Raw genomic sequence first — 26701 nt, forward strand, 5'->3', positions numbered from 1 at the left:
TCTGCCGTCTCCTCCACTTTCACCTCCGTAATACCGTGCTGCAGGGGGGCCAGATAAATGCACAAAACTTATTGTGGGCAATAAACCCTTTTCTGATACGGAAACAAGTTTTAATAATTTTTCTGCATGCCATTCAGCAATGGACACAAAACTGTTACACCAAAAGGCCTGTGTGAAGTTAATATTTGTAGAATTATAAATTTAATTTTTTTTTTTTTTTTTTTTTATCTGTTGTAAAATCCATGGCAATCATCTCCTTTGGGAATACTAAAGCCACAGCGAATGAGGGAGCAATGACAAGGAGGCAAAGTACAGTAAGTAAAGGTGGGGGGGGGGGGAATATTGATACAGCAGAGTATTGTGATATTTTCCGTGGCAATAATGTACCGATACACGGACGCAAAGTATCAATCTTTTAATATATAAATTGCACTTAAAAATTCCACTTTTTGGTACTAGAATAATACAAATCAATTGCTTTTTCAGTCCGCTAGATGGTGCAGTTGAGTTTTTTTTTTTTCTAGTGAGAAATGTATCTTTTTAGATAAAGCAGATATTGACTAAGATTTTCTATGGGAACATAATTTGAATTTAAAAAAAAAAAAAAAAAAAAAAGGTAAAATAAATTGAAATATATCCCAAAATACCGCAATTTGTTTAAAAGTGTAATAATATTGTGTTGTGACATAAGTATTGTGATAATATCCTATCGTGGGGCCTCTGGTGATTCCCACCCCTAGGGCAGTGTAGAACAAAATGTAACTGCTGGCTGTTATAAAAACAGCATTGAGGTTCCTACGGATGTCAGCAGGTTTCACACCTTTTGCAATGTGGCCAGGAAAGCTTCCAGGGGCACCGCTCCACTCAGCAGGGGTTTCGGGGCCAGCACTACTGGAGGCTCCTCCATTACCCGTTTCCTCTTCTTGCTGGGAGGCACTGGAGGGGGTTTGGGCACCGACTGGCAACACAGGAGAGGAAAAACACAACATTTTTGCTTAAGTTAAGCACATTCATATACATGTTTTGTGGCACATTTTCCACAAGACTCACCTGTAGTGTGTGTTTGTTGTCCTTGGAGTGCAGCACTGCAGACACAGTTGCCATGGAAACGCCAGGTTTAATCTCAGAGGGCACCAGGGAGTTGGCCAGCTAAGAAAGGAAGACTTCGACTTTTAGGCTTAAAAATTGGCCTCCTGTGCTCTTGACAGGAGTGAATATATATATTTACATAACAGATTTCAATCTTTCATTCCGACAGGTTTGCATACACCATATGTCATCGTCTCCTACCAACACATGAGAGAATTAAAAAAATGCACTGTCTGTCTGTTTCCAAAGGTACTGATTTATCCAACTGAACTGAATCTATTAGGTCCTTTTTAACCAGACAAGAAGAAGAACATATTCATATCCTCATGAGTTACTGCTCTGATGAGACTCACCTCAGGCAGTATGTAGACCCGCTCATAGCGGCGTCTGAAGGGCAGGTTGAGAACAGAGCAGCGTCTGTAGGGCATGGGAGGGGGCTGCAGCTCCAGCATCAGATCAGAGCGGTGGGACTGGGTCAGGGGAGGCTGGGTGTACTGCTCCGGACACACCACATGGAGGGGCTGCAGCAGGGACAGACAGGAGAAAATGATCAGCTACACATGGCTGAAACAGACATCTGTGGGGAGTAGCTCTCAGGCTGCGTTCAGACAGGGAAAACAGCGATCCGGCGTTTTGCCGCAGGGTTGTGCGGTGAGGGGAATGTCAACGAAACGGCCCATTTGTTTGACATCCTGTTGTGTTCTCGACTTTATATTTCACAACTACCGTTTTCTGTCAGATAGTTTATAGATCTCGACGTTCCCGACCGCACTTGAAGGCAGCTTCATTTCCCGGAGAAAGAAAAGAGACGAGCGAGACAGATCGACTCGGCTTTTACACATACTCCTCGACAGTTCAGTGCTTTTGTGTCGTGTTTTAAAAAAACTTTCTTCTGGTAGCAATAGAGGCGTTGAGGTTTCCCGTTTCCTGTACGGGACTCTCGCACCGCCTCAAAACACACAGACATCGCCTGATCGCCGGTTCCGTGATTGGCCGCCGGTTCCGTGATTGGCCACCGCAGCGTGACGTCGAGTTGCGTTTCTGCGTTTCTTTTTTTTGTGTGTGTCCTCCCTGTGGCAAACCCCTCCTTTTTGCCACACCGTCCGACAGCCGACACCAGCTGTGTGAATGCCCACTTACACACATGACTTGCTGAGCCATGTTCTGGACTGAGCCTTCTTTACTGAAGATAGACAGGACTAAAGGAGGGTTTAAATTAAGGCTGCATAGGGAGTTAAACTTCTCAAAACTGTTACTAGTCAATGGCAATAGAGGAGAAAGGGACTGAGTCACTTTGCACCTTGAGGGAAAAAAAGGCAATAAAATGAAAAAGGTGATGTTTTGTGATACCTGGTTTTAAATAAATCAACTTCCACTGATGCAGAACAAAATATTAACATGACTATAAGGGACATATTGTCAGGGTATGGAGGAGAATGTGTTATTAGGTTTTTATTATGCAATCAGTCTGCATAGTCCAGAAATGGCTGAGCCATAAGTCCTGGGAGGAACAAAACCTACATGTTCAGCTGATGCAGCTTGTGAAGCTCTGCGGTCACGTGACCGGGCACGTGTGGTTTCTTCTAACACCTGCCATCATTGTTTTGGAGATGAAATTGAAAGCCTGCATCACATTAACTAAGAGATGGGGGACTCTTTTAGCCTGATGAGGTTTCTTTTTTTTTGGGGGCATATGGAGGCTACTGCTCTGACATTAGTAGAGCTGCAAAGATGAATCCGTTAGTTGTCAACTATTAAATGAATCGCCAACTATTTTGATAATCGATTAATTGGTTTGAGTCATTTTTTATGAAAAAAAAACAACAAACAAAACATTCTCTGATTCCAGCTTCTTACTAATACTTTTGTAGCTTCTTCACTCCTGTGACAGTAAACTGAATATCTTTCAGCTGTGGACAAAACAAGACATTTGAGGACGTCTTCCTGGGCTTTGGAAAACACTGTTGACATTTTCAGATTTAAATCGACAGTGAAAATAAGCATTAGCTGCAGCCCTAGACATTAGCTTAGGACTTTTGCACGGGTAAAAACATCCAAATGGCCAGTTCAACTCGGCTGCTGCTTCCTCGGGGCACACAACCAGACGCTGTGTACATAACTAAGATTTTGAGACAAATATTTAACTCCAATTAAAAAAGGGCTATCTTCTGCATCAGTTCATTTTCAAAGTTAAAGTGAGGATTACTAATTATCTGACAAACTGAATGGGGTCTATTTATAGTAGAGCCCGACCGATATTAGGCGGTATCGGCATTTATAATGGCCGATAAATGAATATTTAAAAAATAAAATAAAAACGGACTAAACACCCTTCAACCATGTTCTGAGTGTTGGCGTGGCATAGTTTGTCCACCAGAGGGCGCTCTACAACCTCCCTGTTGACAGATTTTTTTTTTTTTTGTAATTGTGTTTTTGTTCAAAAGGACTTCAAGTTTCATATCTTAAGTTTGTATTTTTATACATTTTATTTATCAGAACTTTAATATATTTTGATGTTCCTCTGTTCTGTTGTGACAATAAAACAAACAAGTTTATTTTTAAACTGCATTATGATATTATTTTAGTGAGGACTCATAAATAACTACAGATAACTAATGTTAAGGAAATGGGTTTATGTTTTGTTACGCGTTTCTGGAAAATACATACTCGGCTGATATATCGGAATATCAGATTTTTAAATCGCCAACAATTTGTATCGATATCGGCCTTAAAAATCCTTTAAAATCGGTCGGGCTCTAATTTATAGCAACCATTTATTAACTAAAGTCCCACAAGTCCCACACTTTCGTTTGGTTGACTACATGAGGAGTTTTAATAAGATTACGTCCTACAAGAATAATAGGGTAACCTGAATCCCTTGCAATTAAACCATCTATTTGCCTGTGCAGCCTTCCAGGACGGTTGTGTTTTCCCTCCTGCTCTGCCCTGAGTGCTCATCTAATACTGTTCTCTTATCTTGTTTGGGCCTCACTTGTTTGCTTGCAAAATTGTTTCCATTCTCCCATTCTACCCGCAGGACTTCTACTGCCTCCGACTGGTTTATTTGCTTGCTGAACAGTTATCTTTTACCAGTGTTCTGTGTAAAGAAAACCCCCGAGGCAGCCCTTTCGTAGCTAGGCAATCAGGATATTTTTCCAGTCATTATGTCACTCTCTTTGCCAGTTCGCAACCTCACTTTTAACAAACAATGTTCCGTCTACAAACTCCCTGTTAACGCAGGTGTAATCCCATGTACTGCTTATTTGAGTCAGACTTCACATTCATCCCACACATCAATAAAGTCGTTCAGTCCTGTTTTGTCTATATCAGAACCCTCCTTCTGCTAAATAGCCTCAGGAAGGAACTTGTTTTGGTGGAACATGTGTACATTCAAAAGTTGTTTTAGTCGTGCAACAGAAAACTCAGATTGGACAGATTGCAGAGATCTGAGGAGCAGTTAACCATAGTCTTCATAAATCCACCGGAGTTTAGAATTCCAACACAAAGAAAGAGGAAGGACATCTGGCCTAAAAAGAGAGACGTGCGGCGAAATATCCGGCGGCACCTGAAAAATCCCGGAAGTGGAACGTGGTGGATATAGACTAAGTTTACTGCAACTCTCTTCTAACTGGCACCAACCAGAAATCACTCTCCGCCTCCAGTTGGTCCAGAACTCAGCAGCCTGTTTGACGACATGACATCACTCCAATCCAAGCTGCACTTTACTGGCTCCGTGTCCGTTTTAAAATGATTGTCAGGATTTTACTGAGCACTTTTAAAGCCTGTCAGGGTCTAGCCCCCAACTATATCACCGAAATGCTGACCACAAATGAGCCTGTTGGCAGCCTTAGATCCCCGGGCGAGCCTTTCCAATCGATCCAGAATCGAGACTCCAAACCAGAGGTGATCTCCACCAGGGCACCTTGGCTTTGGAACGACCTGCCCGAGGAGATAAGGCTTTTTATCAGGGATGCACCGAATCCAGGATTTCGGTTTCTACCGAACCGTAGAATTTTTTTTCCCACCAAACCCTACGCTTGCACTACGCGCGTTACGCTGGTCGACGTAATGACGCCGCCGTTGATTACGGGCAGGTGTTTACGTAGGTGGACCATTCAATGCAGTAGGCTGTGGAAAGTGAAAATGGAACTCGTGAGCAGAACAAGTGTTTGGCAGTACTTTGGCAGTACTTTCAGTCAAAAGAAGGCCATTCAAGTCGAGCTACATGTTCAATTTGCAATGCCGATTTGTCTCGTGGTGGCGAGGACCCTAAACAATACACAACATTGCCGCTGTTAAAACATTTGCGTATGAAACATCTGAAAGAATACGAGTTGTGCATGAAGGAATCTACAGACAGCAGCCAAAATGCAGCAACTTCAGGTACGGCAAAGGAAGGACAGAAAAGGACAAAAATACACTACTGTGGACGTTGTTTACTTCATTAATGCGTTTACTGCGTTAATGGACTGAGGATGGGAGTAGGATTCGGCAGAATCTTAACCAGTGGATTCGGTATTCGGCCAAAACCCCAAAAATCTGGATTCAGTGCATCACCACTTTTTACCCTATCATCTGTTAATTTATTTGTATTTTTCTCGTTGTCATTTTACTGTCCTTAAAAAGGTGTCCCATCTTCTATTTCCACCATTGCAATAAGGTGTGTATGTGTATTGATTCGTATGTGCTTCTGTCAAAGCACTTTGTAAACTATTATTATTATATTTCTCTTACAACTGGCAGTAATCGGTAGAGAAAAAGTGCTAACGGTACATTTGTGAATGGGTTGGTAACGTGACAAACAAGTGTTGACCGCACCTGGACTTCCTTGAGCAGCTTTGAGACTTGGTGGAAATTGAGCCGCGTGTCAATGGGACAGTAAACACACTTCATGGCCAGCGGCTGGTAGGGAGCCAAAGCATCCAGGTACGAAAAGTCTGGCTCTGGTGGTAGGAAGGAAAAGTCACAGAGGATTGTAGAAGCTTTATACTTTATATTTACAGGCCAACATCTTTCCCTTCATGTCTGCAGCTGTAGTTACCAGTAAAGATGATGGTGTTGAGGCCGGATTTGCCCCACAGCTCCATGAAGTGAACCACGTCGCCGAAGCGCAGAGAGGGGTGACCGGTGAACACCACGCATGGCTGACGGAACTCACTGCTGAAGTCTCCGTGGATACTGGGGTAGTGCTTCAGCTTGTTGGTTTGGATCAACTGAAAACAACAACACGGGAGTTGTAAGAATGAAGTCTACATTAGGATTTCCTGTGTGCATGTTCTCTCACCAGCTCAAGACATCAGTAAAAAAAAGCCAAAGCCAGCATCTAGCAGCTGCTTTGCCACCACTTTGACCATGGCCATTATTACTGTATTGTCTTGATGGATCTATTTAATATATGTATGGATGTGATGATTGCTCTGCTCCCACTTGACTATTCTGATAAACAGTGCCCTGTTCTACTATTGTATTTGACTGATTCAAAGAGTTTCCCGAATGTAACATACTGTCCCAATGCAAAGGCTGATTAATAATAACGTGTCAATGAAAACATAAGGATTTTTGACATTTATTACTGGGCACTGAACTTTAATATAATTAGGGGAATTCTGATTGCATGGTAATTGCGGTGCTCATTTGCTAGCAGAAAATCAGTATTTCTGAATATCCACTATGTCTGAAATGCAGTGCTGTTCTTCACTGGTACGAGACACAGCAGCAGGACTCACCTCTGCATGAGGGAATGGAGGCTCTGGAAGATAAACCTTTGATTGCTTGTTGTGGCAAAGCCTAAAAAGGGAAACAAATCGTTAATCTCATCAGAATATCCCAGAATGATCCTGGGGAACAATCAAAAGGTGGCTGAGAAACAAGTAAGGTGTCATGTGACAACAACTCTCAACAGCCTTAGCCAATCAGCAGTATTGTTCGTTGGTTGGTTTGGTTTGTCTGGCAGCAGGATTACGGAAAAACTACTGGCCTGATTTTTATGATACTTGGTATTAGGGCTGTGTTCTGAAGGGGAATTCAAAAGGTAAACGTATGAAGGGAAATGTCACAGTTCAAGGTGTTTTGACTGTTGATTTGTTTAACCGTTTCACTGTTTTTTTTTCCAAGTTCAACGAATACAACATCATTCTGAAAGTCAATGAGTAATCATGTTAAAAACAAAATCGTGATTTAAATATTGACCAAAACTTGTGATTATGATTTTTTTTCCCCATACTTGTTCGAAGGGTGTAGAATGGGCCAAGGAAGAACCCGTTACATTTTTGAGCAGATCCGAGTCACGGGGCGGATACACAAGCTAGTTTTCACTTACAATTGGTTTTTGACTGTATTTACATGCTTTCAACTAACATTAAAATCAAGTGAAAATCCAACAGTATCACAGAAATGACAATTTTCAGCAACGCATTTTGGCAGAAAAGTATAATCAGTCGGCACCAACAACAGGAAATGTTTGACACTAATCAACCCTTATATGGGCTGTTGCATCTGAACAGTTGTGAATGAATAATAAATCGCAGGCCAAAAAAAAGTTAAGCTCTCGTTTTATCTTAATCCATCACCATATTTGTATCATTTTCTTTTCTTTCATTGACCGTTTCCTTTGGCAGAGGTCTATTCTAGTTCTATTTCATTTTTAACAAACAGCTCCTCACCACTCAGCGAAGATCTGAGAGAACTCCAGCGAGCTGTTGGCGACGGGCGAGATGAAGTAGAAGGGCGTGGTCCCCAGGTTGGCGCTCTCGATGAACTGGTACAGACACTCCAGCAGGTCATAGATCACCCCGGACGAGTAGCACGGCACTAGCACGTTGCCTCCTGCTCGAATCGTCATGGCTACGGGCACAGAGGAATAATGAGAAATACATTAGAACAACACTCAGAATCAGCAGAGACAATGCGATTTACTTTATATACACACACATGTACTTATTTATAGAACATGAAAATATTGAAACATCGTCAAGCTTTAACACCGTTTACATTTCACATCATCCGGTACATTTGGACCTACCAAGGTTGCTGCAGAATTCTCCCAGCATGCCGTCTGGGTTGGCGGTGGGCATCTGGGTGAGTCCTGTCAGAATCAGAACATCGCTGTTCTTAAGGGAGCTTTGGTCCATCGGCTGGGAGAAGAGAAGAAGAAATATTTTATAATAATATCACCAGCCCTGTGATAGAGGGCTCAGTGAGTTTATTATAGTACATGACACAGCTGGGTCAGAAAAGAGCTTGTCTTTCCTTTTTCGTCTCTAACATTTGCTCCAAATAGCGGGTGTGAGGACAGAGGGAGTTTAAAATAACTGAGAAAAACTGACATACGATAGGAGGGTTTATATTTTCTTTTTGGAGACCATTTAAGGATCTGCCATGTTCATTTAAATGCAGTTCTCTTTTTTGCTCTCCCCCCCCCCCCCAGTATTCACACACACACACACACACACACACGAGAAATATTAGCATCACATTCTTGACCATTGCAGGTGTTTCTCAGGCCCTGTGTGTAATTTCATCTAGCGTCAGGCCGGTTTTAGACCTACCTGTGGATGTGTGGTGAGGAGGGACGAACCCGACACATAGGCGACTTTCTCGTGATGAGACTGGATGATCCAGTTGGAGCTACCCAATGAGTAACCAGAGCTTAACGGGGAGACCTGTACAGCTCCAAACAGCTCCTTGAGACAAAAAGTAGTAAGAGAACACAGAAAAACAGAAAAGGACAGACACAGGTATTTTAGTAGAACGTAGAAGCAGAATAATAATCCTGCACTCACAGCGTGAGAAAGGATCCTGCATCAGACAAACCTAAACAAACAAACACTCTATTCAAATATAAACCACACTATTTTCTTAGGGCTCGGACGATTCAATTCTTTCACGATTTGTATTGCGATTTTCATTTATCGCGATTCTAGAATTGATAGTATTGAGTGTTGCCATTTTTCTTTTTCCTTCTTTAACAAAAGCCAACGTTAAATAAATACACTTCTAAAGACAATATATCATGAGACATTTCCAAAAACTAATTTTTTTCTAAAGAGAATGCACATCACACGTCAGTCAGTCATTATTTCATTTGTAAAAAAGTACATAACATGGATTTTCTGCATTTTCTGCTCTCGGTCCGTTTTGCTGGAAACAGATATGATGTAGTCGCCGTCGTCGGTATCGTATAAACAGAAAATATTTAGGAGAATCATTGGTAAAATTCTGATTCTAGAGGGAAAAAAAAAGAATAGATTCTAAAAATCGTCGCAAAAAAATAAATAAATCACAGTGCATATGATTTTCGATTTCTTTTTTTTCCTCACCCCTACCTTTCCCCTTTAGTGTTACTAAAAAAGAGGAATGAGGAATGTATCCTCTGTATTATATCTACACTGTGCAGTCATTGTACGAGAAAAATAGCCTGACAAGCCAGACCCACATCAAGATGTTGGGTCTGGGAACTCACCATTGGCAGGGCTCAATCTGAGGGGCGGGATAAACGGTTGTCTTTCAAATTCCCTCTGCACTCATAGCCAACCAGAGCAACGCTAGCTGATAGATTAAACTTTGGCCGTATCCAGTCGGCAAAACTCCAAACACATCTTCCTTTTTTAAGAATGACTTCAGTGCTTAACTTAAGTCTTCCAGAGTCGCGGCTAAAGACGATTCGAAAGGCCGCTGTTCGCCAGCAGCAGCAGCCATTTTCTTTGTTTTCAAGTAGCAGGGAATTCACGCGTAGCCGTCGCAACTCTGCCGTCCTTATGTTAAGCCCGCCCACCGACCGACTCTATACACGATGCGATTGGCCTGACCAGAATTTGGTTTTTCCAGCTCACAAGCCAACGGAGAGTTGCTAGACTGACCCTGGCTGCAAATTACATTTGCTGCCGCTAGGGTGCGTCTAGATTTCCAGGCTGAGAGAAAAGCGGTTCTTACCACTTTCTGTGAGTAACCCACAAGCTGCACTTTGCTGAGGGCCGAGTTGACCTCCTGCATGCTGTAGCTTCGTTTCCACGTCCACACATCTACTGCATCCTTCAGCGGCCCAGGGAGCATCCTGATATCACCACGTGATATAGAAACGATATGTTAAATGCATCTGTATGTATGCTGAGCATGTAACTGAAAGTGAAATGAAACGGCATGATATAAAGATGCTAATTAAAACCAAAGCAGGGAAAGATGAATAGAGAGACAGAAAAACAGACAAATTACAGGTAAAATCTAGTACCAGATCGTGTGTAGTTTAATTTTTTTTAAATAAATAAAAAATTATAATGGGAAATTGAAATGTATTTCAAAACATACATTTTGAAATAAATATTAATAAATAACTACCCACAGATACTATTCTTTTTGTATGTTTTCTGTTTTTTTTCCCCCAACAGTTGTCCTACCTTTGTATTTCCTTATTTTTCCAGCAGGTGGCAGACTGCGCTTTGGGAACTCTCTCCATGAACTTCACCAGTTCCTCCATCAACAGTCTGAGGAGAATAACAGCTAGAATCAGCATCAGAAACCACAGCCAAAATTTGTGTTTCCACAGCCAAAATTTGTGTGTTTCCAATACAACATAAGCTATGCCATTACACATCATTCTTCAAAAAAATTTCTCCCATCTAGCGTTGAGATCATATATCACAATCAACTCTCTCACGCCACGCAGTTCAAAGTACGTATTACAGCTACGGTAGCCTTCACGCTTCAAAAAGCCGGTCTCTTGCTCTTTTCAATATCCTTTTTATTTTTCTGGGGGAAGAAGAAGACTCCTTTTCCTGAAATTTGGATTTTGAATACGTGTGGTCCTCCACGTTTCCTTCTTCAAACTTGCCGGGGCCGGGAAGCTACGATACCCATTAGCAGCATTAGCAGCACCTGTGAGTTTATCATGTGACAACGAAAACACGAAAGGCGGAGCAGTATGTCCTGTATGTCTCTTACCGGCTGACGTATCGCAAGATGGTGCATGAATATGGAGTGTCTACCCCAGTTCATGCGAACGCAAATGTAAAATTCCAAGCCAATAGGAATACTTGGAATTGATGGTGGTGGGAAATATTCATGAAAAAGGACACGTTTGTGAACGGGCAACACAGATTTTGAGAATGAACAACTAAACACGTTACACACCTGACCTTTAAGATATATGGCTATCAATTAGTTTTTCACAAAACCATGATAAAAATGAAAAAGAAATAACATGCATATTTCCTATGAATTAACATAAAAACAATATGAGGAAGTTGAAGTTCCTTGTATCTCCTTACCTGCCAATCTGTAGGGTGGGTTCTGTAGCATACACCGTCCCAGTGAAGCCTGTGTGTTCAGTGATGTAGGGCAGGGCCATCATACAGTGGTAGTTGGAGATCAGGATGACATCAATGGTAGATAGATCCAGCAGTTCTCTCTGTAGTTAATATAAATGGGAAAGGTAAGTTTATTTAGACCAAATATGTATTATTATTTTCAGTAGAGCATGCATTGGAACTTGCGTTTGAATTACTGACCTGTGGAAGTAATAACAATAACTGTGGCAATAGCACAGTCAGGAAAGGTGACTGGGAAGTTTGAGCTGGTACGTTGACAGTCATACAGTCAAAATTAAACCTACTGATGAACACAACTAAAACAGGCAGGCTAATCTCTTGGTTCCCTGTCCTAGACATGTTAGCATTATAATTTCCTGCAGCATAATCATTCATTTGAAGCATTTCACTCAGTGGTGTAGTCTACGTTATACGCAGGTATACGCAGTATACTCACTAAGAAAGCTCCAGGATTTCCATATACCCACTTAAAAATGCGCAATGACACACAACAACATACTTTCCATTATATTTTTGACATATTTTGAATTGTCATGTGTTTTTTTTCTTTGCATAGGCTAAATAAAAAGGTATTTTAGCTGTGAATTGGTGCATAAAAGTGTATAAAAATGCAAGAAATGAAGTATTTGACGCTCAAAATTTAGCTGGGGAACGACACCCAGACCCCACCCCCCCAAAGTCCCATTCTGGCCCATACATATACAGTACAGTATACCCACTACATCACTGATTTCACTAATGTCTTAAGTAAAATGATATATTGTATGTGTGGCAGCTGAGTTTACTACCTCAGGGAGACAGAACTCTGGCTGTGAGTCCACAAACACTCTTCCTGCACACTCCTTCAGCTCCTGGAAAGATGGAAAGAACTAGTTTGTTTACTTTTGTAGGCCTTCGTCACAGACCAATCTTAATGCATATACACCTAATAAACAGAAACAATTTTAGGTTATCACGCAAAGTAACAATCAAGCACAAGTTGAAGTTCAGATACAGCTGAAATACTCAGTGAATCAAATACAACAGAAACAGCTTCTTATACCTTCTCCAAGTTTATTGTTCCATCCTTAGAGACCCAACTTGGTAGCTTGGAGAGTCTTGGGCTGGGAAAATGAACAAAAGAAGAAAAAGTCATCGTGATTTAGAACAAATCCACCCCCCATAAATGAACGAATAAATAAATACATGAAGCCTCTACCACTGATGCCAGGGACTTACCTGTGCACGAGAGGAAGGGGCAAGAAGTTGAGGACAGAGGTGGTGTCCAGCCCACAGTCCAACATGATAGTGGTGGATTTAAACTTGAGGACATTGCAAGGCAATGTGGGATGACCAGACAGACAATACTGAGATAAGGGAGGAAAGAAATGAGATACACACGTGGAAACCACATTACTGTGACAACAACACAATACATGACAGATACAGAGCAGAAGCTGGATAAACAGGGCATCACATTTAACAGGCAGAGTCTGTAGTCTGTAGGTCACACCCACAACTGTAACGTTGTCTCACTGCAAGAACAAATTGCTATCACTGGGCACTGCACACACATTCAATAGTTCACATAGCATGGGATATCTGTTAGCTGCCTAGTTAACAACAGTGGATGAGACAGGACCAGACTGGGCTATTATAGCTGCTAAGCTAACAGAGTAACGTTATCCGAGGTATCCTGAAACGATTTAGTAACGTATTATTATCGTCAGTCGGGGTTGACTTGGTTACAGTAATTATGCTTACAGTCTGTTAACTCACCAATTTCATGTTTAACCCGGATAAATTAGTTATATTTAGTCGACTCCGCTAAAACTGCATCCTTCTCTAATGTTTTTCGCGACTCCGCTGGCTTTGTTTCTATGACTTTTGACCACTACTGCCCTCTACAGAGACGGAGTGATTCTCCAACAGCACAGTTGATACAAGTAGGCCAAATGCGCCAAATAGTGAACAAAATAGCACGCTTTGGTTTGTTTGTAACTGCCCTGAAAGGAGCACTGTGCCTCACAAAAATATTTGCCAAAGCGTCGATAATTGTTGTCAACAAACGCACGTGCCTATAGTGTGCATGGCTGTCGATCACATTCCTTGGCTCTAACTAAAGCCGTATGTAGACGAAGTTAACCCAGTTTTATGAGGGACTTTGGAAGACAGTAATAACGACGCCAATACTGTGACTATCCTGATAATATGATCTTGGTAGCCAGTCCTTTACTATTTGGTATATAGGTTAAATAAACTTGTATTAAGTTTACGTAGGAAGTTGTTTTTAAACAGCCAGTTGTGGGGCGACTGTAACGTGCGGCGAAGTGACCAAACAATTCATATTGACCACTCTGGTTTAGCCCTTCCCATGCTAATAGTGGCTCGGCACACCAACACTGTCATCTACACCTAACTAACCACTCCCAAGTGACACGTACCGGTGCATTATCCAAGAAATTCAAATTATTTACGTGTTAATGTTGCGAAACTGATGTAGTAACATTGGTACCTAACAACTTCCGTATCTCCGGCAGGTCTCGTCTTTATTGAAATAGTTATATTAGGGTTTTTGTGGCAAACAGCTAACGTCGGTTAAACAGAATATTTCGCTTTTGAACTGAGGTCGATGTTGTCTCATGGAGGATTTGTACAGTTATTAACCTTCGTCAAGAGTAGGCTACTTGGGCAAGGGCAGGTATGGGCTGACACGCCACATTTTTATTGATATCGTAAATACACCATTCTTTAACAGCTATAACTAGCTAGTTGAAAACAAGCTGTTTACTTAAGAAGTGAACTTCGGCACGCACTCACATCAGCGATTATTAACCCCCGGAGTCCGTAATGTTCAAGTTTCTAGTCTAATCACTACTCGGTTAACCTTACGCCATTAACTAGACCCAGCATGCGGACAAGTTACACGACACGTAATACCGAAAATCTGGGATTTGTTATTGGTTAATCAAACATGGAGCATACATTGTATGTTATCTTCAGTTCTTTTGAATGAATATTGAGTGCTCAATATTCATTCAAAAGAACAGAAGATAACAGCATACTTGTTAGTTGACCACAATAAACTATAATTTCTCATACATTAACAAAAGTAAAACTCACTAATAATAATGTGGGGGGGAGGGAAAAAAAAGCATTTTGATACTGTTCAATCAATTAAAGTGTTCAAATTGGAGCTGTATTCATAATCTGCCTGAAATCAGTATCAGCATTTAGCTGTACAGAAATAGTCTGATTGAATAGTCTGTTTGTTTTTTTTGCCAAGTCATGTTATCCCTGTCATGACTGTGCACCTTGATATGTTATTGCCACTGCTTCCTGTCAAGGTTGATTGTTTCATTTGACCAAACAAGCGTCTCTGTATTTGACAGACTTGAGGAGGTACACACTCGGTTTCTTCGCCATGGGGAACTCCTGCAGTAATCATCTTGGGATCCCTCCAGCTAAGGGCCCTAATGCTGTGGGCTGCACCGACTTCATGATGGACCACACTACACAGGTAAAAGCTAAGGCTGAACGATGAATCGTTTTCAAACCGAAATCGTGATCGGAAAGAGCGCGATTAATCAAATGTGCAATAATATTGAATGTTTTGGTGTAACATTTAGTTTATTTTTTTATTCCTCTTTTTATTATTATATTTACTGTTTTTTTAATAAGCTAAATGCTGGAATAATGTTACATAGCACAGATCGTTTGCTAAAAGGTCCTATTGTCAGTGGATTTTATTTAGTTTTACTTTAACATGATCGTAGAAGGTGCAATATGTAGATGCTGCTATTGAACTGAGGCATATAGCAGACATTTCAGTTTACAGGAAAGTACGGATATTTCTCTTTGGAATTGTTTTTATTATTATAACTTTAGTTTTTGTGATAGATGTGATAGTGTTTGACTGTTCAATGTTCCATGCTTATTAAAAGAAAAACACTTATTGCTGGCAGTTCATATCTATGTTCTCATCCTTACATAAGAATTTAGAGCAGTTTTGATGGTGTCTCATGTTATAATGCTCCATGACATGTTTAATCTGTAACATAGTGACTATTCAAGCTTTAGCTAAACTTTAAAAAAACAAATCGAAATCGTAAACGCAATATCTGGCCAACCCGTTCTCACTCCGAACTCGTAAAATACGGACGTTTGGGCAGTGGCTGTCAGCGTCAGAAACGACGCAAAAATCGCCCTTGAGAGTGTGCGTAGAACGCAGCGGGGAGAGCAGCAGCTACACTGTGTTTGAAGATGACGTAGCAGCATTAAGAGCGACTACGGTAGCGAGTAGTATGAAAGCCCCAAAATCCGCGAAGGGAGGTTTGGTTGGGGTGGTGGATGGGTCAAACAACACAGGACTTTAACCCAGGAGACCGGGGATCGTGTCCTGCGTGTGGCGTTTCCTAAACCCAACCGTCCCGTTCTTCTTTTACTAAACCCAACCGTCCCGTTGTTGTCCCGTGTGTGACAGAAACGTAAGCCCACCCACGACCTTTTCCTTAACCTAACTGCGTCAAAAGTGACGCCAATAGTCCCGACCAAGCACGTATAGATAGATAGATATGATACTAAAGGAGAATTTTTGCATCAATAACAACGCCAAAGGCACCTGACCAAGCGGCCATATTTTACGCGATGGGAGTTAGAATGTGTTGATCTGGCAGAAAAATCGCAATTTGATTCCGCCCCCCAAATCATTTAGCCCTAGTTAAAGCACAAGCACACATCTAACCACAGAGCATATGTTAGATGAATCTAATGAATTTGCTATGCTTTGAATGGGAATGACTGTATGTAATGTAGCAAAGGCCTTCCTTTCCCTAAATAAAATAAAGTGAGAAATTAGAAAATGAATAGACACATTTTGAAATGGGGTATAATAACTACCGTATTTTCCGGACTATAAGTCGCTCCGGAGTATAAATCGCATCAGTCAAAAAATGCGTCATGAAGAGGAAAAAAACATATATAAGTCGCATTTATTTAGAAATTAATTTCACAAAATCCAAGACCAAGAACAGACATTTAATCTGGAAAGGCAAGTTATTAAACTACACAATAGCACACAGAACAAGGGGCTGAATACGGTAGGTGTCCGGTATGTTAACGTAACGGAACTGCACTGTTGACGAGCCTCTCCCAGCAGCACGTTGTTCAAGCACCCATCTGTGGACTCCTTCCTCCAGCTCTGGCCATCTGGATTTCAGCGCTCGACTAGCTTTCTTCGTTTTCTTCATTGCAGTGAGACTAACCTTTTCGCCAGTCCCTCACAAGTTTCTCACTCACTCCAAACTTTCGTTCTGCTGCTCAATTACCGTTTTCGGCTGCGTATTTTACTGTCTACCTGCAGTCGCCTGCAGTTTTTTTTCTTTAGGAGCAGCATATAGTTGTCACAAGCCTAGAGCGCCTCTCATGGCTGTAGACGGTAATGTTTTCAGCATGAAATAACATTTAAAAACATGTTAAATTATATATATTTTGATATATAAGTCGCACCTGACTACAAGTCGCAGGACCAGCCAAAGTATGAAAAAAAGTGCGACTTATAGTCCGGAAAATACGGTAAATAGAATTACTTAAGTTCATAGTTTATTTTGGTTACATTATAATGAAAAAAGCATGACAATTTGTGTGAATGTGTAACTGACTAAAACATGATACACGTTTACACCAGTCCATTCCACATTATGCTACTCAGACAATTAACAACCGAAAAAGGCTTTCCTATACAATCCATAAAATAACCCAGAATATCAGCAAGAAAAAAGAAAATAACAAAATAAGAAAAAGAAAAAAAAGTTCTCATTGTGAGCATGAGAAATATGTTTTATCTAGAATGCTACTGAATTTCAGCACCGTTTAAAGCCACCGTACATTTAAAAAAAAAGAATGTAAAATGGACAAATGCAGCATATCTGGCTCTATGCTGTACTATCATAGATTACAGTTAATCTAGCCGCTATAAAACTGTGTAGTCAGCAGCAATGAGAAGTTCCATTACGACATTCATTAGTCACTCTCGCAGCAGTTCAGATAACAGATGTTTTTGCATAAGCTAAATGCAGTTCAGCGATGATCAGAAGTATTTCAAAGTTCAGCATGAGAAAGAGACACAAAAAACATATAATCACACACGTTTTGTGAACAGGATATTTGGGACAGTTAGTATTTGTGTGCTTAATTCTGCATTCAAGCTAATTCAACTTGTTTTCTCTCTTTTCTCTGTGTGTCTGGTTCACAGGGCAGCTTCTTCCGGCTTTACTATCCTTGTCAAGCGACTGAAAAAGCAGAAAGACCAGACTGGGTACCGTGCAAGGAGTATTTTAACGGTCTAACGGACTTCATGAACATCAACAGGACTCTCGGCGAAAAGATTTTCAACTACCTCTTTGGTAATTTGACTCCAATTCCTAATGTGCAGAACATTTCAAATGTGTTTTACACCTCTTTCCTCTACCATACTACATGTTTTTTTTTGTTGCATGTTTTTGTCCATTTATCACAAATGTTTATTTGTTAATTACTCACTCAAAATGGTCCAGTGTTTTGAATGGTTTCCACTCCTTCCAAACAGACGTTGGTGCACAAGAAAACCCTATCTGCTCCTTTTGTGTATTAGAGAAGGAAGGAAACTAAAGAGCAGTTCAGGAAAATACTTTGAGATAGATTACAGAAGTTTGGATGAACCACCATGATGGCACCATGATGACCCCCCCCGCTCATTTCTATACAGTGTTTAAATCATCCTAAAAATAAGGCTGTAAGTGGCCGGGTTGGCTCAGTGGGTAGAGCAGGCGAACATATACTGAGAGGTTTATGCCTCGACGCAGAGGTCCAGGGTTCGAATCTGACCTGTGATGATTTCCTGCATGTCTTCCCCCCTCTCCCCTTTCTCACCTAGCTGTCTTATCAAATAAAGGTGGAAAAGCCCAAAAAAACAAATGAGGCTGTAACTAACGAATATTTTCATTGTTGATTAATTGGTCGATTATATTCGCGATTAAGTTGTTTGGTCTATAAAATGTCCGAAAATGGTGAAAAATGTGGATATTAAGTTAACTGTCCTAAAGAAGTGAAGGAACCAATACATATTCACATTTAAGAAGCTGGAATCAGAACATGTTGACTTTGAAAAAATGACTCAAACGGATTTTGAAAATAGTTGGCGACTAATTTAAAAGTTGACAACTAATCGATTCATCTTTGTAGCTCTACTTAGAGACTTGCTTGTGCCATGTCATTTGTATTTTTGTTGTCAACGTTGTGTTATTGTTGCACTTTCAACTAACATTGCCAAGCAAGAATCACTTTGACTACAATGAAAGCAGAAGTGGTGGCCACAACAATTCTAAATGACCTTCCTCTGGTGAGAGACACAGAAACAGAACCCACACAGAAACGTATGGGTACCAGCAGTTGCCTGAGCGGTGCCTGAATCTACAACACGACATCAGTCATTTAATGTCTCCATAACGTCTAGTAAACGGACTAAAATTGTACAAACACCATTGTGCTTTTAAAAGCTTTTATTTTGTCATTTGTTTGTTCCAGGGTCCTTCAAGATTCCAGCCTCCTTGGATGCTCCGTTTAAATCAAATGTCAAATGTCCCGTAGTCATCTTCTCCCATGGCCTTGGAGCTTTTAGGTATACACAGTACCTTCCAACACTGCTACAGTACTAACTCTTTATGAATTGAATGTTCTGCTCACTTATCAGGTACTATGAAGGTGTCATTTAATTGTATCTCCTCTGTGTTTCCTAGGACTTTGTATTCAGCTATATGTGCAGAATTGGCCTCGCACGGCTTCATTGTGGCGTCCGTGGAACACAGGTATTTGTACAAGTAATCACAGTTGGCTTTTAGCTGAATCTTCATGTTGATGTCAGCATTTATTTCATTAAAACAGGAAGCTTTTTAATAGCACCCAAATGAGGGTTGTTGGACATATACGCCAACTGTAGGCTGACAACATGCACACTGAACATTTGAGTGTTTATGTGTATTAAAAGCGATCCCGTTCTTCATAATGACCTTCTTTGTGACCACGCATAGTGAGAGAAATAGAGCTTTACTGTTAGATGGTATTTTGCTGAAGTTGTGAGGAGATTCCAGTTGACTGTTAGCCAGTCAGACAATAATAACAGAGGTCTCTTCTACGAGCGGCTGTCTGTTTATCTGTGGAGTAGGAGTGGAAAGGGTGTGCAGACAATGGTACGAACCAGGTCATCACATTTTTTTTCAGTGTAGACACAAGGGGACCGTACGAAGATGAACATAATGGCCACAGCTAGTCCGTCACTCGTGTGGGTGGAAGTGGTATCCCTGGTTACAGGCTAAAGCCACAGGGAAAAAAAAAGAACACAGTGTGTGACCGAGTCCACACAGCTGTGACATGAGACAGCAGTGATGGTCAGAGGTCAGTCCAGCTGCTCAGCCAGCTGTGCTTTTGTCACGCCGTCACATTGGTTTGTTTAGTCCGTTTCCACAAACAAACCACGACAGAAGAATTTGAATTCTGTTAACTGAGCTCCAGCGGAAAAAGGGCATTCACTTTGGCAGCGAGTGTGAACGAGGACAAACACGAGCTCAAGCCCGGGTTGGCGTTTGAGTTTGTGTGAGAGATGGCGAACTAGTAGTCTATATCCTCGACGTTCCACTTCCGGGACTGCTCCGGCGCCACAGGAAATTCCACCGGATGCATGTCTTGTCTTTTCACCGATGTCCGTTTCCTTTCTTTGTGTTGGCGTTCTAATCTCCAGTTGATTTGTGAGGACTATGGTTGACTGCTCCTCAGATCTCTGCAGGGTAAATCCAGACAGCTAGCTAGACTATCTGTCCAACCTGAGTTTTCTGTTGCACGACTAAAACAACTTTTGAACGTACACACGTTCCACCAAAACAAGTTCCTTCCCGAGGCTATTTTGCAGCGGCTCTGTCCGGCGCTTAGCCTTAGTGACGATTGAGATTGGTTTAAAGAAATGCCAATAAACCAGAGCCCGTTTTTCCTCCCATCCCGGAATGCTGTGTGGACTAGCCAGACCCTCCTCTGCAGCGCTGTGGAGGAAGGTCTGGCAAACGGAAAATCAATATGCAGGTCACACGACGTGATTCGATAACGTGATAGGCTCCGCAAACACAGATGCTAGATAAGACAGACTTCAATTCCTACTTGAAGACAGGAGCGGTTTAGTGACGGAGTATGACCCAACAGATCTTCTCAGCCCCTGACCTGTGACCTCAAGTTTTCCTCTTGTCTCATCCTGCCAACAACTCGTTTCTGGAAATTTCACCACATTCAACCAGACAGTTAACAAGATTATAATTGTATATTATTTTTCTTTCTAATTTTGCAGCATTGTGTGTTTCTTTTTTTTAATGCAGAGACCAGTCGGCCTCAGCCACGTATTATTTCCGCGAGAAGACCGAGTCAGAGAAGGCAAACAAGACGAATGTGCCTAAAACACCTGGCTCGGCTCAGGAAGACAACTTGGTAAGAGAGTGGATGTACTACAGGGGTCTGAAGCACGGAGAGAGAGAGTTCCCCCTCCGGAATCAACAGGTAAGAAGAATTTACGTTTTGATTGTGCGCCTGTGCTTTGGGAGCTGAACCCCATTTGCCCTGTTTCTCAACATAATACGAGTCAGCAGTCGTGGAGGTGGAGACTTTATTCCTCTTTTGGACAATGTGGGTTCAGCTGGAATGCACACATGAACTTTACACTCAGTCAGTAACCGATATGCCGCATGACACCGATGTTCCAATGTAACCACATCCTTGTTCCTTCAGCGTATTCTCTCATCTTTCATGCGATAATTTGAATTCATTTGAACGTTCCTCCTTTTCATCTTGGTATTTCATCTATGCTGTCCCATCATTTTTTAAATAATGCACTCCATTAAATTGACTTTGTTTTTTTTAAAAGGCTTGGATTTATGTGGCAACATTTAGCGTTTCCTTTTCGCCTTTTCGTTCCTAACCCGTGGGACTCGTTTGTGTCATTCCCAGGTGAAAAAGAGAGCAGATGAATGCATTCTGGCTCTGGATAAACTCATCGAAATCAACTCAGGGACACCAGTGCAAAATGTTTTGCAAACACAGTTTGACTGTTCGACGTTGGAGGTAGTATAACCTGTACATGAACCTTGGCCTAGTTTCACAGAGATCACAAGGTTGTTGTTTTTAATTTTTTTTTTATGAAAAGCATCCAACAAGGCAGCATCACACAAGATTTAGTGACAAAACAATGACAATATAGAATTTTGAATAAGACAGCAAGCTAGAGATAATACAGGTTGGATCATGTCCGAAAAAATGGCAACATATGGGTATTTTTGTGTTCTAGATCACAGTAGGTTGTGTCATTTGTTTAGCGTAGCCCTTTGCAAGTCTCTAAGAAATTCACAGGGGAAATGAAACCAAAAAAAAGGCAACAAAATGGGAAAAACTTCTTACAAATCATTGTAATCTAATTCTTTCAGGTGTATAACACCGCCAACTTTAGGTAAAACTAAAAACACTTTTCATTCATGAGACGTTTGAATGACAAAATGGTTAAAAATTAAGTTACAGGACAATTCTGGCGCAAAACGAACCTAGGGGTTAATAACAGATGTGTACCCACTCTGTCGCTCTCTGGGACATGTTTTCATGCTAATCGAATGTGTTTGTAGCTTGAAACAAGCTAGCGCGGACCGCTGATTAGCTTACAACGCTAGTATCCGGGGCACAGGGAAAGTAAAAACAAATCGCTATTTATACCGCTAAAAAGGCTCAAAATATCACCACACTTCAACGGTAGCATAATGAGGGTCCCTAAATGTTAACCGAAGCATTGAGAACTTTGTAAGTGTACAGACAGTTTATTAAAAAGATAGTTTAGAAAGACAGTAGCTCCCAAGACGGCGGCCGCCTGTATACGAGAATGCGACTGTCTTTCTAAACTATCTTTTTAATAAACTGTCTGTACACTTACAAAGTTCTCAATGCTTCGGTTAACATTTAGGGACCCTCATTATGCTACCGTTGAAGTGTGGTGATATTTTGAGCCTTTTTAGTGGTATAAATAGCGATTTGTTTTTACTTTCCCTGTGCTCCGAATACTAGCGTTGTAAGCTAATCAGCAGTCCGCGCTAGCTTGTTTCAAGCTACAAACACATTTGATTAGCATGAAAACATGTCCCAGAGAACGACAGAGTGGGTACACATCTGTTATTAACCCCTAGGTTGGTTTTGTACTAGAATTGTCCTTTAAGTAACTTTTTAGGTATTCTGAGTACATACTCATATATTTGGACTTAGGTCCAAGTATTATAGTCACTTCCAGGGGTAATTTAAAGTCACGCTGTTATTGGGTTGGGACAGAAGTACTCCTACTTGAGTGAGATATTGTAGTGCTTCCTTCAGTCATACATACTCTGACATGTTCACTCCCATCCCGTCTGTGAGGGGGCTGGCCCTCGGGGGGTAAACGTAAACGTGCCATCATGGTGGTTCATCCAAACTTCTGTAATCTATCTCAAAGTATTTTCCTGAACTGCTCTTTAGTTTCCTTCCTTCTCTAATACACAAAAGGAGCAGATAGGGTTTTCTTGTAACAAAATGACTTTAATAAACAGAGTACATAGAATATGGTTTGCAAAGGAAAAAAAAATTCAGTTTTGAAATTTGAGGTACTTGTACTTTACTCAAGTCTTTTCTTCTCATACCACTTTCTACTTCTACGCCACTACTTTTCAGAGGGAAATATTGTACTTTTTTACTCCACTACATTCATCTGACAGATTTAGTTACTTTAAAAATTAAGATTTCTGCACACAAAACACGTAGTTTTTAAAATGTTTACAGTTTGATCATTTGAGCAGTGGGGTTTTGGTGACAAGGAGAAAAACACCCAAACGTATCCTTTCACCTGTGTCCCGTGGGCAGAACCTGACACTGATTAGGTTAACAGTTCAGAGTAAATGAATTCTTTTTTTTTTCCCCGATCACTGATCCATTTCCTCTCTTCTCCTGGCCAACAGAACTCCATGGATCTGTGTCGGATAGCAGTGATGGGGCATTCCTTCGGTGGTGCAACAGTGATTGAAGCTCTGTGCAAAGAGGTTAAATTCAAGTATGTGGCTTCACAATGTACATCCAGATCTCAATGATCATACAGTATCCCCTTGTTTCAGAAAAGCAGGAATATGATACAACATTGTTCTCTTAAAGCTATAGTGCGTAGTTTGTCTCCCCCATGAGGAATTCTAAGTAATAACAACCAAACTTTCGGCGCGTCCATATGACGCAAGCCTTCCGTGATCGCGCCGCGGAAATCCCTTTATCACTCCATAAATAATAGAAAATAGTCAACAGCTGTGTTCGGCATGTTTTAGGTATAAAATGTTACATAAATCAGTCCATACAGTAAATGATATAGGAACAACCCCCTTTTGTAAAAACCTTCAGAATAAATAAAGGAATAAAACTGCAACATTTTGTTGTATGTGCTGCTGAAGTGGAGATTTCTAGTTCAGAGTCTGAGAAAAACTCAAACGGACTTTAAATATATGGATTGTAAAATTCAAAAGACATTTTGAAGACACTAACAGGTGACTAGGGTTAACGTTTTACCTGACGGACACCATGACACTTGCCTAGTCGATTACTGACATTAAGACAATTATTTTCTTGTATTACACGTTTTCTGAAATTTGAATGTTTAAATATGCAATTGAGGCATTATCTAATCTCTTAGTATTATATCTAATGCTAACTTTTGGTGAATTTGGGAGAAATCTACAGGCACAAATAGACAAAGTGAAGTAAAATATACACCTGAGTGTGTATTTTAGAAGTTTTTTTTTTTTTTTTTTCCCCACTAGTCTGAAAGAAGACAGGTTATGGAAGCAAAATCCTCAAAATTAAAAATGTTTTTGTGTGTTCTGTAGTGTCTCCCTTCAAATGATACATTTCTCGAATCAGGTGTGGCGTAGCGCTGGACGCCTGGATGAACCCTCTAGATGACGAGATATTTCCCCGGGTCAAACAGCCGATCTTCTTCATCAACTCGGAGAAGTTTCAGTGGGCGGGGAACATCAGCCGCATGAAGAAGCTGGATTCAGCCGTCATCCAGAGGAAAATGATCACCATCAGGTACAACGGACAGAGATAACGTCGGGTCGTGTCGATTTCGTTAAAACATTCCTGACTTTGTGGCGATGTTTCCATTCATCAGAGGCACAGTCCACCAGAGTTTCCCAGACTTCACCTTCCTGACTGGCAACTGGATCGGCAAGCTGATGAAGCTGAAGGGAGAGATCGATCCGGAGCTCGCCATAGACCTCTGCAACAAAGCAACACTAGCTTTCCTGCAACGCCATCTTGGTAAGAACAAGAAAGCGCTCCCAATCGCTGCCACTCATTTCTATTATCTCGCAGGTTTATCATAAGTCTGTTATCGTTTGTTAACCCTCGTGTTGACTTCCCGTCGACCACGCATCTTTTTGTCATTCTGGGTCTTTTTATTTTTTTTTATGTTTTGGTCGTCTTTTGATACTTTTGTGGCTTTTTTTGACGTTTGAAGCTTTTTCCGAGGTCTGTCGATTTTTTTCTTCTTTTTTTTACGTTTTTATCAAGTTTTTGACTTTTTTCCAAGTTTGGCACTTTTTCTCACGTTTTTGAAGCATTTTTATCACTTTTTTTCAACCTATCAATTTTGTTTTCAGTTGTTATAAAATCGAATAAAATACCCAAGTTAATTGAAAGTATTGAACTGATCAGTTATTTTACACTAAACGTTGCATGGAACCATCCATGTTTTTTATATATATATTTTTTTTTTTTTTTTGACAATTTGTTGAAAGAAATGCACATTTTTTAATTCTGGACTTTGCAGGTCTAGAGAAGAACTTTAATCAGTGGGACCCTCTGATTGACGGCCAAGATGATCACCTCATTCAAGGAACTAATGTCACTTTGCTTCAGTCTGCCATCTGAACCGCGTCATGTCCTGCAGCATGTAGCTGGGACCGCCTCCTGCGTGGGAGTCAGCGCAACGTTCCCTAAAATGTCAAGCCAGGCCTACTTGGCATTTCAAAACGGAAAAAGGAAAACATTTTTGGAATAGTAATAACTAGAGAAGATCATCTCTACGTCATCAGCAGGGAAGATTTGTTTTCCTTGACAGATCACAAGGCCTGAATGTTGCTGAACAATGCAAGTTCACTGTTCTTTACTTACTAGCAATTTCTTCATTCATCATTTTCATCTATGAGTGTATATGAACATAATGTTATTTCACACAAATACTGCACGTCTCCAAGGCTGTTATGACCTCCCGACAGAGACGAGCTACACTATGATTACAGTTTGATTATGGAACAAGACCTATAATGAGAAACGTATCCAACCAATGAACTGGGGATGGGCATTGTTGAAGGAAAAAGAAAAAAAAAAAGAAAAATAATGAATGTGATTGAATATGATCTGATATGAACCGATTGATTCAACAGAGGGGCGGCTACACAAGTAAACCAGCATCATTAAAAGCTTACCAACACTAAAAAGTTGCATTGCGACAAAATGCACCTTAGCTCACAGTACTGCTCAACCTGTGTCAGCGTCAGACCTCTACTACTTTTCTACACCTACCGTCTGAAATATCTGCCATGACAAAAATTGAATAAACCTGGTTTGTATACAAATACATTTTTTGCTCATTTATTTAAGTGGCTTCATCTTCCTGGTTTGCTTACTCATTAACGTCTACAATACTATGGGCTTACAAACAGCCTTGATAAAGAACTGTTCAGTGTCATAACGGCAGCCATAAGGAGATCAACAGCCCACTTTAACGGCTCTGGTTCCAGGAGTGATATTCCCCATTCAATTTCTCCATTGATGTTTCAGAAAATGCTTACAGTGCTGCTCATGAGTATTGGAACCCATGCTAAAGTTGACTAAAAAAAAAAAAAAAAAAAAAAAAAAAAAATCCTCTTTTGGAAATTGACCTTAATTGGAAAAAAAAAAAAAAGAATAAAAAAAAAAGAGCTTGACATGGGGTACTTTCCATAAGAGCATCTCTCAATGCAAATCAAACCAGCTACTAGGCTAAATGAAAAAAAAAAAATAACCATGCCAATCTCTAGGTATGGTGAAGGGTATGTGATGATGTGGGGGGGCTATTTAATTCCAAAGGCCAAGGGAACTTTATCAGGATGCATAGTATCCTGGATCCATGAAATAACTGGCCTTTAAAAATAATAATCCGCCTGCCTCTATGGGAATTTAACATAGGGGTGTACTTACTTATGCCC

At 40.8% G+C, this 26701-nt stretch overlaps 2 protein-coding genes and 1 long non-coding RNA gene across 3 annotated transcripts in view; 2 read left to right on the forward strand and 1 right to left on the reverse strand.

Moving 5' to 3' along the window:
* Window positions 1–6893, forward strand: part of LOC144533571 (uncharacterized) — a 9376-nt gene extending 2483 nt beyond the window's left edge. Inside the window, exon 2 of the long non-coding RNA XR_013503446.1 lies at window positions 6121–6893. This is a non-coding gene — a long non-coding RNA (uncharacterized LOC144533571). The remainder of the gene's footprint in view (window positions 1–6120) is intronic.
* Window positions 1–13460, reverse strand: part of ints9 (integrator complex subunit 9) — a 13815-nt gene extending 355 nt beyond the window's left edge. Inside the window, exons 1-17 of the mRNA XM_078275015.1 lie at window positions 13170–13460; window positions 12630–12757; window positions 12454–12514; window positions 12200–12262; window positions 11352–11491; window positions 10482–10568; window positions 10021–10141; window positions 8637–8771; window positions 8111–8222; window positions 7752–7932; window positions 6816–6876; window positions 6131–6302; window positions 5908–6032; window positions 1443–1610; window positions 1051–1149; window positions 821–958; window positions 1–38 (exon numbers count right to left, since the gene is read on the reverse strand). The exon at window positions 1–38 is cut by the window's left edge and continues 355 nt beyond it. Coding sequence (XP_078131141.1) covers window positions 1–38; window positions 821–958; window positions 1051–1149; window positions 1443–1610; window positions 5908–6032; window positions 6131–6302; window positions 6816–6876; window positions 7752–7932; window positions 8111–8222; window positions 8637–8771; window positions 10021–10141; window positions 10482–10568; window positions 11352–11491; window positions 12200–12262; window positions 12454–12514; window positions 12630–12757; window positions 13170–13178 — 1838 coding nt within the window. The 5' untranslated portion in view covers window positions 13179–13460. The remainder of the gene's footprint in view (window positions 39–820; window positions 959–1050; window positions 1150–1442; window positions 1611–5907; window positions 6033–6130; window positions 6303–6815; window positions 6877–7751; window positions 7933–8110; window positions 8223–8636; window positions 8772–10020; window positions 10142–10481; window positions 10569–11351; window positions 11492–12199; window positions 12263–12453; window positions 12515–12629; window positions 12758–13169) is intronic.
* A 330-nt stretch (window positions 13461–13790) lies between these two features.
* On the forward strand, window positions 13791–26093 carry pla2g7 (phospholipase A2, group VII (platelet-activating factor acetylhydrolase, plasma)). Its single transcript, XM_078274858.1, is given in 12 exon segments — window positions 13791–14070; window positions 14073–14091; window positions 14783–14910; window positions 17644–17794; window positions 18954–19047; window positions 19166–19234; window positions 20786–20963; window positions 21411–21524; window positions 23426–23517; window positions 24369–24539; window positions 24622–24770; window positions 25282–26093. Coding segments are annotated over 12 exon segments (1314 nt in total). The 5' UTR covers window positions 13791–14022; the 3' UTR covers window positions 25383–26093.
* The last annotated feature ends 608 nt before the right edge of the window (window positions 26094–26701 follow it).

The sequence above is a fragment of the Sander vitreus genome, chromosome 18 (assembly GCF_031162955.1).
Source record: "Sander vitreus isolate 19-12246 chromosome 18, sanVit1, whole genome shotgun sequence".
NCBI lineage: Eukaryota > Metazoa > Chordata > Actinopteri > Perciformes > Percidae > Sander > Sander vitreus.